Source organism: Haliotis rufescens, unplaced genomic scaffold (genome assembly GCF_023055435.1).
Source record: "Haliotis rufescens isolate VD_foot unplaced genomic scaffold, xgHalRufe1.0.p SCAF_95, whole genome shotgun sequence".
NCBI lineage: Eukaryota > Metazoa > Mollusca > Gastropoda > Lepetellida > Haliotidae > Haliotis > Haliotis rufescens.
Genome location: NW_025964389.1, coordinates 216,153 through 231,476, shown reverse-complemented (window position 1 = coordinate 231,476; position 15,324 = coordinate 216,153). Strand labels below are relative to the sequence as shown.

The following is a 15,324-nucleotide window of genomic DNA, read 5'->3' as shown; positions in this document are numbered from 1 at the left end:
AAATCAGTATTATCTTTTTCATGTGACTATGTTTCTGATAAGTGGATGATCATCTTTCATCTTACTGTGCAGACCTGAAACATTTCATGTCAAAGTCGACACATTGTTTACAGGCTTAATGTCCACCGACGGTGACGTAAGTCGGGCCCGGCCGTATCCCTATGGATGAGCAGATCCCTGTCTTGTTAACGTTGTTCTGAAGAGTTTTGTCCGTTATTGGCAAACGCGGAGACTTGGTTAGGGGGCATATCCACAACTATAAGGTTCCCATTTTTGTACTAACCCCTCTTCCCATCTCCAGCTAGAGATTTCAGTTTATTCCGCTGTGGTGCAGTAAGGTCGTTTGAAATTCCAATTTGTTTAGTTTTTAATTGTTCTTTCTTCTTTAAGGCCCAAATCTTTACCAAAGTTTCCCAGAACGCACATATGATAGGTATCGGTTCCTTTGCTGTAGCTCCTCCAGGTCTATGCGATCGGAGAATATCGTTCGGTTGAATCGCACTGTCACCTTTCTCACATACTGAGTTTAAAACTTCCAGTTCTTTGTTGATCCGAACGATTGATCGCCACCCTCTGGCACACTATGCAAGATGACATTATCCCCCCGACTAAAAATGTCTAGTCTCTCAACCCTGTTCTCGATTGCACTTATGTCTTCTCTATGTGTAAAACCCTGTTGGTGTAGTTGCTCGTGTACATAGTCCACATCCAGTTGTGTAATATGTTGTTGTTCTCTCATTTGTGAAATAGAATTTTATAGTTCAACACTTTTGTCAGTTGCTTTCTTTATGTTTCCTTGCACGTGTTTAAGGTCATCTTTTAATTGAGCGATGTCCTGCTTTATATCTGTTTACATGTTTCTAAGTTCCTCAATGATGTCAGCCTTAGTTTTATCAAGATGTCATTGTCTGATTGGTCCAGGGTTCAGTTCAACATCGCCCGAACATAGTTACAGTAAATATACTGACACAGAGAGCTGAAACTGTTCACCAGACACGAGGAAATCACTGGACGGGTTGCTACTGGAACACAGAACTTGCTGTGGCTAGGTTATTACGTCCACAAATCAAGGACAAAAAGTTTGAATGTAGACGGAAACACTTATCACATTTCACTTCCAATTCGAACTACTGTGAACCATTCTCTAATAGGGAAAGGAAATAGCCGACTTGTCATTTGAATAGAGAGACCAAACACAGGCTTAGCTGCATGTGAATCTGAGATTTTGAATATGGTTACAATCTAATTGCAAACAAGTTAATAACTTCCAAAATAACTCGGGTCCACATTCAGCCCTATATGACACCAATATATCAAACCTTCAAAGACAAGGAGAGGTTCAATATGATCTTTAAAACCCCATTGCCACAATTGTTAAAAAGCAACACGTAAAGACTGTAAAGTTATACGGTTATATCTGGTTGTTAAAACACATCTGTGACGTCATTCTATTGTTTGAACGCTCCATTATTTTTCAGGAATGGAGAGTTGCTTGTCAACTGTACATTATCTTAAAGCAGTATTTGAATTTTTCACATATTTTCGACTACAGAATATTTTGTCAAAGTGTAAAAGTAGGGATGAGTTTTAAGTAGGGGAATATCCTCGTAACTCTCCATTCCTTAAAAATAATGAGCCTCGGCCCCTGCGGGGCCTCTGCTCCATTATTTTTAAGGAATGGAGAGTTACTCGGACATTCCCCTCTACGTAATGTTCAAGCGACCATTAGAGTGTCTCTGTGCTTATCGTGAGGACATCCTTCTTGAATACAGTCAAGCATAGTTAAATGACCAGCGTTTTCTCCTTCGTCCTCGACAGTGTCTATCAATGACACTGACACAATCTGAAAGGACAACTACGACCAGTAAGACGACAAAAAATATGACCCCCGCCTTCCCGATTAAGTTTGCAGATGGGCGGTCATCTTGTGCAGATATTTTCGCGCGCTTGTACAGCGAGAGCGTCATGCGATCAATGAGTAGTTCTTTGACCATCCTTTCAATTTCAGCCACAGACGTTACGCTAGGTCGGAATGCCGCACAGATACACGCACATGTGTTGATAGCTATGTTGGTGTCATCTGGAGGGAAAAACGAAATGCATTATTTTTTAAGAGATATACACATGTCATCTGAATGTGAGGGATATGACTGAAATGGTTTTGATCGTAGATGACTGCCACTTTAGTGAACGTAAACATCACGGGTGTTGCCAGGCCACGGGTTATGTAAGAAATAAACGACGTGTTGGAGTTGTTTGTCGTACAATAAAACACTGCAGGGAGAATAAACCATAAGGGGTTTGTTCTCCCTGCAGAGTTTTAAGTAATTCGGATCTGCGACGTTTCTGCCAAGTCTAAGAGCGCAGCTCCGCACAGTGAGTTGCGGCACGATGGACGGCCACCCGTACCCACGGCAAAAATGCGACTATTGGCAGCAGTAGCATAGAGGATCCTGATGCGTCAGTTGTCCTATCGGTTCCCGCTGTATTCCGCGCCAGAAAATAGATATTCTGTCGTCAATCTTTTTAAATTCTGCAACCAAATTATGATAATTCTGCACACAATTCTACAAACTTAATTTTAGTGAAGTTTTTGTTTTGCACCTGTTTCTCTTGTGGCAGGTATGTTTAAGGTAAACGTATCACTGCTAGAATAGCTTATTGAAGTGAATCTGAAGATCACAAGTGTTAACATACACACATGCATTCGGTACGCAATAATACAAAGCTTTAGTTCAAAGCGAAATATATATCCGCTTACACGTTTAGTAAACCAGTTTTCGACTCGCATGTTAAGATTCTGCAGTGTATTTTTCACGAATTCTTAGGCAGATAAATATTATATTCTGCACGAGTTTTGCAAAACATGTGATTTCTACATATACGTATATTTATGCACTGAATGGGCATTTCTGCAAAATCGCGGAATACAATGGGAACTGTCCTGTAATCAAACTACATTAAAATAAACCCAGTTCCGTCTAGAGGCTAAGCCGACTGCCCAGTAGCCCTTCATGCGAATGGCAGCACTGAGGCTCCATACTTTGTGACGCTGGACATCGCAATACGCGACACGTCTTGTTGGCCTGTCACACAAGCTTTCATGAAGCTCTGAAACTGGAGCTGTAAAGGTATGAATGAAAAACTTCCCGAATCCAGTGAGACTGAATGCTTTATGTTTTACAAACATTGCTCTACTTACCTGCTGTGGAAGATGTGTTGAAAACTTCGAACGTGAGAGCTGTAGTTCCAACTGACGTTGTAGTATATCCATCTGGCATTGTCGAACTTAGACCTGACGTCGTTGTCGTTCCATCTGGCGTTGTTGTCGCTCCACCTAACGTTGTTATACCTGCATCTGACGTCGATGTAGTTGCATCTAATACAGTTACATTTTTAACTAACGTTGTTGTTGTTGAGACACCTGACGTTGTTGTAGTTCCACCTGACGTTGTTGAAACTGCTGGTCTATATGACGTTGATGTTGTTCCAACTGACGTCGATGCAGATCTATTTAAAGTTGATGTTACATTTGACGTCGGTGATCCATTTGACGTTACTGAAGTTAGACCTGTTGCTGTTGTTTCACCTGGCGCTGTTGTCGATGCATCGGGTAACGTTGTAATTCCACCTGTTCCTGGTGAGATACGTGACGTTGTCGCTTTGGATCCAACTAAAGTCGTTCGTATATCAACTGTTGGCGTTCCATCTGACCTTGATGTACTTTCATCTGGCGTCACTGTGGATCCAACCAGCGTTGTTGGAATATCATCTCTTGGCGTTCCATTTGACGTTGTAGTACTTCTACCTGGCGTTGTCGAGCTTAGACCTGACACTGTTGTAGTTCCATCTGACATTGATGAAGTTTTATCTAGCGTCACTGTGGATCCAACTAACGTTGTTGGTTTATCATCTGTTGGCGTTCCATTTGACGTTGTAGGACTTACACCTGACGTTGTCGAACTTAGGCCTGACACTGTTGTAGTTCCATCTGACATTGATGTAGTTTTATCCGGCGTCACTGTGGATCCAACTAACGTTGTTGGTATATGATCTGTTGGCGTTCCATTTGACGTTGTAGAACTTCCACCTGCCGTTGTCGAGCTTAGGCCTGACACTGTTGTAGTTCCATCTGACATTGATGAAGTTTTATCTAGCGTCACTGTGGATCCAACTAACGTTGTTGGTTTATCATCTGTTGGCGTTCCATTTGACGTTGTAGTACTTCCACCTGGCGTTGTCGAACTTAGGCCTGACACTGTTGCAGAACCATCTGACGTTGATGTAGTTTTATATGGCGTCACTGTGGATCCAACTAACGTTGTTGGTATATCACTTGTTGGCGTTCCATTTGACGTTGTAGGACTTACACCTGACGTTGTCGAACTTAGGCCTGACACTGTTGTAGTTCCATCTGACATTGATGAAGTTTTATCTAGCGTCACTGTGGATCCAACTAACGTTGTTGGTTTATCATCTGTTGGCGTTCCATTTGACGTTGTAGGACTTACACCTGACGTTGTCGAACTTAGGCCTGACACTGTTGTTGTTCCATCTGACATTGATGAAGTTTTATCTAGCGTCACTGTGGATCCAACTAACGTTGTTGGTTTATCATCTGTTGGCGTTCCATTTGACGTTGTAGGACTTACACCTGACGTTGTCGAACTTAGGCCTGACACTGTTGTAGTTCCATCTGACATTGATGAAGTTTTATCTAGCGTCACTGTGGATCCAACTAACGTTGTTGGTATATCATCTGTTGGCGTTCCATTTGACGTTGTAGAACTTCCACCTGGCGAACTTAGGCCTGACACTGTTGTTCTTCCATCTGACATTGATGTAGTTTTATCTAGCGTCACTGTGGACCCAACTAACGTTGTTGGTTTATCATCTGTTGGCGTTCCATTTGACGTTGTAGAACTTCCACCTGGCGTTGTCGAACTTAGGCCTGACACTGTTGTAGTTCCATCTGACATTGATGAAGTTTTATCTAGCGTCACTGTGGATCCAACTAACGTTGTTGGTTTATCATCTGTTGGCGTTCCATTTGACGTTGTAGGACTTACACCTGACGTTGTCGAACTTAGGCCTGACACTGTTGTTGTTCCATCTGACATTGATGAAGTTTTATCTAGCGTCACTGTGGATCCAACTAACGTTGTTGGTTTATCATCTGTTGGCGTTCCATTTGACGTTGTAGGACTTACACCTGACGTTGTCGAACTTAGGCCTGACACTGTTGTTGTTCCATCTGACATTGATGAAGTTTTATCTAGCGTCACTGTGGATCCAACTAACGTTGTTGGTTTATCATCTGTTGGCGTTCCATTTGACGTTGTAGGATTTACACCTGACGTTGTCGAACTTAGGCCTGACAGTGTTGTAGTTCCATCTGACATTGATGAAATTTTATCTAGCGTCACTGTGGATCCAACTAACGTTGTTGGTATATCATCTGTTGGCGTTCCATTTGACGTTGTAGAACTTCCACCTGGCGAACTTAGGCCTGACACTGTTGTTGTTCCATCTGACATTGATGTAGTTTTATCTGGCGTCACTGTGGATCCAACTAACGTTGTTGGTTTATCATCTGTTGGCGTTCCATTTGACGTTGTAGAACTTCCACCTGGCGTTGTCGAACTTAGGCCTGACACTGTTGTAGTTCCATCTGACATTGATGAAGTTTTATCTAGCGTCACTGTGGATCCAACTAACGTTGTTGGTATATCATCTGTTGGCGTTCCATTTGACGTTGTAGAACTTCCACCTGGCGAACTTAGGCCTGACACTGTTGTTGTTCCATCTGACATTGATGTAGTTTTATCTGGCGTCACTGTGGACCCAACTAACGTTGTTGGTTTATCATCTGTTGGCGTTCCATTTGACGTTCTAGAACTTCCACCTGGCGTTGTCGAACTTAGGCCTGACACTGTTGTAGTTCCATCTGACATTGATGAAGTTTTATCTAGCGTCACTGTGGATCCAACTAACGTTGTTGGTTTATCATCTGTTGGCGTTCCATTTGACGTTGTAGGACTTACACCTGACGTTGTCGAACTTAGGCCTGACACTGTTGTTGTTCCATCTGACATTGATGAAGTTTTATCTAGCGTCACTGTGGATCCAACTAACGTTGTTGGTTTATCATCTGTTGGCGTTCCATTTGACGTTGTAGGACTTACACCTGACGTTGTCGAACTTAGGCCTGACACTGTTGTTGTTCCATCTGACATTGATGAAGTTTTATCTAGCGTCACTGTGGATCCAAATAACGTTGTGTGTATACCATCTGTTGGCGTTCCATTTGACGTTGTAGAACTTCCACCTAGCGAACTTAGGCCTGACACTGTTGTTGTTCCATCTGACATTGATGTAGTTTTATCTGGCGTCACTGTGGACCCAACTAACGTTGTTGGTTTATCATCTGTTGGCGTTCCATTTGACGTTGTAGAACTTCCACCTGGCGTTGTCGAACTTAGGCCTGACACTGTTGTAGTTCCATCTGACATTGATGAAGTTTTATCTAGCGTCACTGTGGATCCAACTAACGTTGTTGGTATATCATCTGTTGGCGTTCCATTTGACGTTGTAGAACTTCCACCTGGCGAACTTAGGCCTGACACTGTTGTTGTTCCATCTGACATTGATGTAGTTTTATCTGGCGTCACTGTGGACCCAACTAACGTTGTTGGTATATCATCTGTTGGCGTTCCATTTGACGTTGTAGAACTTCCACCTGGCGTTGTCGAACTTAGGCCTGACACTGTTGTTGTTCCATCTGACATTGATGAAGTTTTATCTAGCGTCACTGTGGATCCAACTAACGTTGTTGGTTTATCATCTGTTGGCGTTCCATTTGACGTTGTAGGACTTACACCTGACGTTGTCGAACTTAGGCCTGACACTGTTGTAGTTCCATCTGACATTGATGAAGTTTTATCTAGCGTCACTGTGGATCCAACTAACGTTGTTGGTATATCATCTGTTGGCGTTCCATTTGACGTTGTAGAACTTCCACCTGGCGAACTTAGGCCTGACACTGTTGTTGTTCCATCTGACATTGATGTAGTTTTATCTGGCGTCACTGTGGACCCAACTAACGTTGTTGGTATATCATCTGTTGGCGTTCCATTTGACGTTGTAGAACTTCCACCTGGCGTTGTCGAACTTAGGCCTGACACTGTTGTTGTTCCATCTGACATTGATGAAGTTTTATCTAGCGTCACTGTGGATCCAACTAACGTTGTTGGTTTATCATCTGTTGGCGTTCCATTTGACGTTGTAGGACTTACACCTGACGTTGTCGAACTTAGGCCTGACACTGTTGTAGTTCCATCTGACATTGATGTAGTTTTATCCGGCGTCACTGTGGATCCAAATAACGTTGTGTGTATACCATCTGTTGGCGTTCCATTTGACGTTGTAGAACTTCCACCTAGCGAACTTAGGCCTGACACTGTTGTTGTTCCATCTGACATTGATGTAGTTTTATCTGGCGTCACTGTGGACCCAACTAACGTTGTTGGTTTATCATCTGTTGGCGTTCCATTTGACGTTGTAGAACTTCCACCTGGCGTTGTCGAACTTAGGCCTGACACTGTTGTAGTTCCATCTGACATTGATGAAGTTTTATCTAGCGTCACTGTGGATCCAACTAACGTTGTTGGTATATCATCTGTTGGCGTTCCATTTGACGTTGTAGAACTTCCACCTGGCGAACTTAGGCCTGACACTGTTGTTGTTCCATCTGACATTGATGTAGTTTTATCTGGCGTCACTGTGGACCCAACTAACGTTGTTGGTTTATCATCTGTTGGCGTTCCATTTGACGTTGTAGAACTTCCACCTGGCGTTGTCGAACTTAGGCCTGACACTGTTGTTGTTCCATCTGACATTGATGAAGTTTTATCTAGCGTCACTGTGGATCCAACTAACGTTGTTGGTTTATCATCTGTTGGCGTTCCAATTGACGTTGTAGGACTTACACCTGACGTTGTCGAACTTAGGCCTGACACTGTTGTAGTTCCATCTGACATTGATGTAGTTTTATCCGGCGTCACTGTGGATCCAACTAACGTTGTTGGTATACCATCTGTTGGCGTTCCATTTGACGTTGTAGGACTTACACCTGACGTTCTCGAGCTTAGGCCTGACACTGTTGTAGTTCCATCTGACATTGATGTAGTTTTATCTGGCGTCACTGTGGATCCAACTAACGTTGTTGGTATATCATCTGTTGGCGTTCCATTTGACGTTGTAGAACTTCCACCTGCCGTTGTCGAGCTTAGGCCTGACACTGTTGTAGTTCCATCTGACATTGATATAGTTTTATCTAGCGTCACTGTGGATCCAACTAACATTGTTGGTATATCATCTGTTGGCGTTCCATTTGACGTTGTAGAACTTCCACCTGGCGAACTTAGGCCTGACACTGTTGTTGTTCCATCTGACATTGATGTAGTTTTATCTGGCGTCACTGTGGATCCAACTAACGTTGTTGGTTTATCATCTGTTGGCGTTCCATTTGACGTTGTAGAACTTCCACCTGGCGAACTTAGGACTGACACTGTTGTTGTTCCATCTGACATTGATGTAGTTTTACCTGGCGTCACTGTGGATCCAACTAACGTTGTTGGTATATCATCTGTTGGCGTTCCATTTGACGTTATAGTACTTTCACCTGGCGAACTTAGGACTGACACTGTTGTTGTTCCATCTGACATTGATGTAGTTTTATCCGGCGCCACTGTGGATCCAACTAACGTTGTTGGTTTATCATCTGTTGGCGTTCGATTTGACGTTGTAGAACTTCCACCTGACGTTGTCGAGCTTAGGCCTGGCACTGTTGTAGATCCACCTGACGTTATTTCAACTGTCGTTGTTGTCGATCCCACTGGCGTTGTGGTACTTTCATCTGGCGTCACTGTGGGTCCAACTAACGTTGTTGTTTTATCATCTGTAGGCGTTCCATTTGACGTTGTAGAACTTCCACCTGGCGTTGTCGAACTTAGGCCTGACACTGTTGTAGTTCCATCTGACATTGATGTAGTTTTATCTGGCGTCGTTGTGGGTCCAACTAACGTTGTTGTTTTATCATCTGTAGACGTTCCATTTGACGTTGTAGAACTTCCACCTGGCGTTGTCGAACTTAGGCCTGACACTGTTGTAGTTCCATCTGACATTGATGAAGTTTTATCTAGCGTCACTGTGGATCCAACTAACGTTGTTGGTATATCATCTGTTGGCGTTCCATTTGACGTTGTAGAACTTCCACCTGGCGAACTTAGGCCTGACACTGTTGTTGTTCCATCTGACATTGATGTAGTTTTATCTAGCGTCACTGTGGACCCAACTAACGTTGTTGGTTTATCATCTGTTGGCGTTCCATTTGACGTTGTAGGACTTACACCTGACGTTGTCGAACTTAGGCCTGACACTGTTGTTGTTCCATCTGACATTGATGAAGTTTTATCTAGCGTCACTGTGGATCCAACTAACGTTGTTGGTTTATCATCTGTTGGCGTTCCATTTGACGTTGTAGGACTTACACCTGACGTTGTCGAACTTAGGCCTGACACTGTTGTTGTTCCATCTGACATTGATGAAGTTTTATCTAGCGTCACTGTGGATCCAACTAACGTTGTTGGTTTATCATCTGTTGGCGTTCCATTTGACGTTGTAGGATTTACACCTGACGTTGTCGAACTTAGGCCTGTCAGTGTTGTAGTTCCATCTGACATTGATGAAGTTTTATCTAGCGTCACTGTGGATCCAACTAACGTTGTTGGTATATCATCTGTTGGCGTTCCATTTGACGTTGTAGAACTTCCACCTGGCGAACTTAGGCCTGACACTGTTGTTGTTCCATCTGACATTGATGTAGTTTTATCTGGCGTCACTGTGGATCCAACTAACGTTGTTGGTTTATCATCTGTTGGCGTTCCATTTGACGTTCTAGAACTTCCACCTGGCGTTGTCGAACTTTGGCCTGACACTGTTGTAGTTCCATCTGACATTGATGAAGTTTTATCTAGCGTCACTGTGGATCCAACTAACGTTGTTGGTTTATCATCTGTTGGCGTTCCATTTGACGTTGTAGGACTTACACCTGACGTTTTCGAACTTAGGCCTGACACTGTTGTTGTTCCATCTGACATTGATGAAGTTTTATCTAGCGTCACTGTGGATCCAACTAACGTTGTTGGTTTATCATCTGTTGGCGTTCGATTTGACGTTGTAGGACTTACACCTGACGTTGTCGAACTTAGGCCTGACACTGTTGTAGTTCCATCTGACATTGATGAAGTTTTATCTAGCGTCACTGTGGATCCAAATAACGTTGTTGGTATACCATCTGTTGGCGTTCCATTTGACGTTGTAGAACTTCCACCTGGCGAACTTAGGCCTGACACTGTTGTTGTTCCATCTGACATTGATGAAGTTTTATCTAGCGTCACTGTGGATCCAACTAACGTTGTTGGTTTATCATCTGTTGGCGTTCCATTTGACGTTGTAGGACTTACACCTGACGTTGTCGAACTGAGGCCTGACAGTGTTGTAGTTCCATCTGACATTGATGAAGTTTTATCTAGCGTCACTGTGGATCCAACTAACGTTGTTGGTATATCATCTGTTGGCGTTCCATTTGACGTTGTAGAACTTCCACCTGGCGAACTTAGGCCTGACACTGTTGTTGTTCCATCTGACATTGATGTAGTTTTATCTGGCGTCACTGTGGACCCAACTAACGTTGTTGGTTTATCATCTGTTGGCGTTCCATTTGACGTTGTAGAACTTCCACCTGGCGTTGTCGAACTTAGGCCTGACACTGTTGTAGTTCCATCTGACATTGATGAAGTTTTATCTAGCGTCACTGTGGATCCAACTAACGTTGTTGGTTTATCATCTGTTGGCGTTCCATTTGACGTTGTAGGACTTACACCTGACGTTGTCGAACTTAGGCCTGACACTGTTGTAGTTCCATCTGACATTGATGTAGTTTTATCTAGCGTCACTGTGGATCCAACTAACGTTGTTGGTATATGATCTGTTGGCGTTCCATTTGACGTTGTAGGACTTACACCTGACGTTGTCGAGCTTAGGCCTGACACTGTTGTAGTTCCATCTGACATTGATGTAGTTTTATCTGGCGTCACTGTGGATCCAACTAACGTTGTTGGTATATCATCTGTTTGCGTTCCATTTGACGTTGTAGAACTTCCACCTGCCGTTGTCGAGCTTAGGCCTGACACTGTTGTAGTTCCATCTGACATTGATGAAGTTTTATCTAGCGTCACTGTGGATCCAACTAACATTGTTGGTATATCATCTGTTGGCGTTCCATTTGACGTTGTAGAACTTCCACCTGGCGAACTTAGGCCTGACACTGTTGTTGTTCCATCTGACATTGATGTAGTTTTATCTGGCGTCACTGTGGATCCAACTAACGTTGTTGGTATATCATCTGTTGGCGTTCCATTTGACGTTATAGTACTTTCACCTGGCGAACTTAGGCCTGGTACTGTTGTTGTTCCATCTGACATTGATGTAGTTTTATCCGGCGCCACTGTGGATCCAACTAACGTTGTTGGTTTATCATCTGTTGGCGTTCGATTTGACGTTGTAGAACTTCCACCTGCCGTTGTCGAGCTTAGGCCCGGCACTGTTGTAGATCCACCTGACGTTATTTCAACTGTCGTTGTTGTCGATCCCACTGGCGTTGTGGTACTTTCATCTGGCGTCGCTGTGGGTCCAACTAACGTTGTTGTTTTATCATCTGTAGGCGTTCCATTTGACGTTGTAGAACTTCCACCTGGCGTTGTCGAACTTAGGCCTGACACTGTTGTAGTTCCATCTGACATTGATGTAGTTTTATCTGGCGTCGCTGTGGGTCCAACTAACGTTGTTGTTTTATCATCTGTAGGCGTTCCATTTGACGTTGTAGAACTTCCACCTGGCGTTGTCGAACTTAGGCCTGACACTGTTGTAGTTCCATCTGACATTGATGTAGTTTTATCTGGCGTCGCTGTGGGTCCAACTAACGTTGTTGTTTTATCATATGTAGGCGTTCCATTTGACGTTGTTGAACTCCCACCTGGCGTTGTCAAACTTAGGCCTGACACTGTTGTAGTTCCATCTGACATTGATGTAGTTTTATCTGGCGTCACTGTGGATCCAACTAACGTTGTTGGTATATCATCTGTTGGCGTTCCATTTGACGTTGTAGAACTTCCACCTGCCGTTGTCGAGCTTAGGCCTGGCACTGTTGTAGATCCACCTGACGTTATTTCAACTGTCGTTGTCGATCCAACTAGCGTTGTGGTACTTTCATCTGGCGTCGCTGTGGGTCCAACTAACGTTGTTGTTTTATCATCTGTAGGCGTTCCATTTGACGTTGTAGAACTTCCACCTGGCGTTGTCGAACTTAGGCCTGACACTGTTGTAGTTCCATCTGACATTGATGTAGTTTTATCTGGCGTCACTGTGGATCCAACTAACGTTGTTGGTTTATCATCTGTTGGCGTTCCATTTGACGTTGTAGAACTTCCACCTGGCGTTGTCGAGCTTAGGCCTGACACTGTTGTAGAACCATCTGACATTGATGTAGTTTTATCTGGCGTCACTGTGGAGCCAACTAACGTTGTTGGTTTATCATCTGTTGGCGTTCCATTTGACGTTGTAGCACTTTCACCTGGCGAACTTAGGCCTGACACTGGTGTTGTTCCATCTGACATTGATGTAGTTTTATCTGGCGTCACTGTGGATCCAACTAACGTTGTTGGTATATCATCTGTTGGCGTTCCATTTGACGTTGTAGAACTTCCACCTGCCGTTGTCGAGCTTAGGCCCGGCACTGTTGTAGATCCACCTGACGTTATTTCAACTGTCGTTGTCGATCCAACTGGCGTTGTGGTATTTTCATCTGGCGTCGTTGTGGATCCAACTAACGTTGTTGGTATATCATCTGTTGGCGTTCGATTTGACGTTGTAGTACTTTCACCTGGCGTTGACGAACTTAGACCTGACGGTGTTGTAGATCCACCTGACGTTATTTCATCTGTCGTTGTTGTCGATGCAACTGGCGTTGTGGTATTTTCATCTGGCGTCGTTGTGGATCCAACTAACGTTGTTGGTATATCATCTGTTGGCGTTCCATTTGACGTTATAGTACTTTCACCTGGCGAACTTAGGTCTGACACTGTTGTTGTTCCATCTGACATTGATGTAGTTTTATCTGGCGTCACTGTGGATCCTACTAACGTTGTTTGTTTATCATCTGTTGGCGTTCCATTTGACGTTGTAGTGCTTCCACCTGGCGTTGTCGAGCTAAGGCCTGGCACTGTTGTAGATCCACCTGACGTTATTTCAACTGTCGTTGTCGATCCAACTGGCGTTTTGGTACTTACATCTGGCGTCGCTGTGGATCCAACTAACGTTGTTGGTTTATCATCTGTAGGCGTTCCATTTGACGTTGTAGTACTTTCACCTGGCGTTGTCGAGTTTAGACCTGACACTCTTGTTGTTCCATCTGACATTGATGTAGTTTTATCTGACGTCACTGTGGATTCAACTAACGTTGTTGGTTTATCATCTGTTGGCGTTCCATTTGACATTGTAGTGCTTCCACCTGGCGTTGTCGAGCTTAGGCCTGGCACTGTTGTAGATCCACCTGACGTTATTTCAACTGTCGTTATTGTCGAGCCAACTGGCGTTGTAGTATTTTCATCTGGCGTCGTTGTGGATCCAACTAACGTTGTTGGTATATCATCTGTTGGCGTTCGATTTGACGTTGTAGTACTTTCACCTGGCGTTGACGAGCTTAGACCTGACACTGTTGTTGTTCCATCTGACATTGATGTAGTTTTATCTGGCTTCATTGTGGATCCAACTAACGTTGTTGGTTTATCATCTGTTGGCGTTCCATTTGACGTTGTAGTACTTCCACCTGGCGTTGTCGAGCTTAGACCTGACACTGTTGTTTTTCCATCTGACATTGATGTAGTTTTATCTGGCGTCACTGTGGATTCAACTAACGTTGTTGGTTTATCATCTGTTGGCGTTCCATTTGACGTTGTAGTACTTTCACCTGCCGTTGTCGAGCTTAGGCCTGGCACTGTTGTAGATCCACCTGACGTTATTTCAACTGTCGTTGTCGATCCAACTGGCGTTGTGGTACTTACATCTGGCGTCGCTGTGGATCCAACTAACGTTGTTGGTTTATCATCTTTAGGCGTTCCATTTGACGTTGTAGTACTTCCACCTGGCGTTGTCGAGCTTAGACCTGACACTGTTGTTTTTCCATCTGACATTGATGTAGTTTTATCTGGCGTCACTGTGGATCCAACTAACGTTGTTGGTTTATCATCTGTAGGCGTTCCATTTGACGTCGCAGTACTTCCACCTGACGTTGTTCCAACTATCGTTGTTGTCGAGCCAGCTCGCGTTGTTGTAGTTTCACCTCTTTCTGTCGTTGATAAAAGTGTCGATGGTGCTGAAGTTCCACCTGTCGCGGCTTCTAATCCATCGGATGCCTTTGCATATCCACCTGCTGGTGATGTCGTTTCATTTGACAGTGTTGTCAATTCAACTGGCGTTGTTGCCGATCCATCGGATGCTGTTGTGGATTCACCTAACGTTTTCGTTCGATGTAACGTTGTTGGCAATTTACTTGTAGTTTCAACTGGGTTTGTTGTTGACAGAAGTGACGGTGTTGTTCTTTCAACTGGGGTAGCTATTGATCTATCTGACGTTGTTGTTGATCCATTCAACGTTACTGTAGCTTCACCTGGTGATAATATTAATCCTTCGGGTGTCATTGTAGATCCACCTTCTGGTAATGAAGTTCCATCTGACAAAGCTGCCGATTCACCTGATGTTTTTGCAAATCCGTTGGATGTTGTTTTGGATCGATCTGATGTTGCTCTTACATGTAACTTTTTAGATCCATATGACGCTGTTGAAGTTAGACCTGTTGCTGTTGTTTCACCTGACATTGTTGTCGATCCATCGGTTGACGTCGTAGACCTACCTAACGCTGTAGAAGTACCTGTTTCTGTCGTTGAGACACGTGACGTTGTTGTAGTTCCATCTGACATTGATGTAGTTTTATCTGTAAATACGCGTAACCTTGTCATTGTATCTTCTGTAGGCGTTCCATTTGACGTTGCAGTGTTTCCACCTGACGATGTTGTAGTTTTAACCGACGTAGCTATAGATCCACCGGATATTGTTATGGATCCAAGTAACGTTGTTATAGTTCCACCTAACGTTGTTTTTAATCCACTGGATGCCGTTTTTGATCCACCTTCCGTTGCTGTAATT

The 15,324-nt window shown here is 43.7% G+C and overlaps 1 protein-coding gene across 1 annotated transcript; it reads right to left on the bottom strand.

Annotated features, from left to right (window-relative positions):
- Positions 1-1,694: 1,694 nt before the first annotated feature.
- On the bottom strand, positions 1,695-14,531 carry LOC124112643 (serine-rich adhesin for platelets-like). Its single transcript, XM_048391681.1, has 5 exons — positions 11,228-14,531; positions 9,137-10,669; positions 4,931-8,548; positions 3,203-4,795; positions 1,695-2,080 (listed from the first exon to the last, which is right to left on the bottom strand). Exons 1-5 carry the CDS (start codon positions 14,310-14,312, stop codon positions 1,773-1,775), a joined length of 10,137 nt encoding a protein of 3,378 aa, XP_048247638.1. The 5' UTR covers positions 14,313-14,531; the 3' UTR covers positions 1,695-1,772.
- Between the last annotated feature and the right edge of the window lie 793 nt (positions 14,532-15,324).

Bases quoted from the DNA above. Each gene is read 5' to 3' on its own strand.
- LOC124112643 (XM_048391681.1), bottom strand. From the start codon at position 14,312: ATGTCAGATGGAAAAACAACAGTGTCAGGTCTAAGCTCGACAACGCCA. The intron at 8,549-9,136 runs GTGGAAGTTCTA...TAAGTTCGCCAG, and splicing joins CCTAAGTTCGACAACGCCAG to GTGGAAGTTCTACAACGTCA. The intron at 4,796-4,930 runs GTGGAAGTTCTA...TAAGTTCGCCAG, and splicing joins CCTAAGTTCGACAACGCCAG to GTGGAAGTTCTACAACGTCA.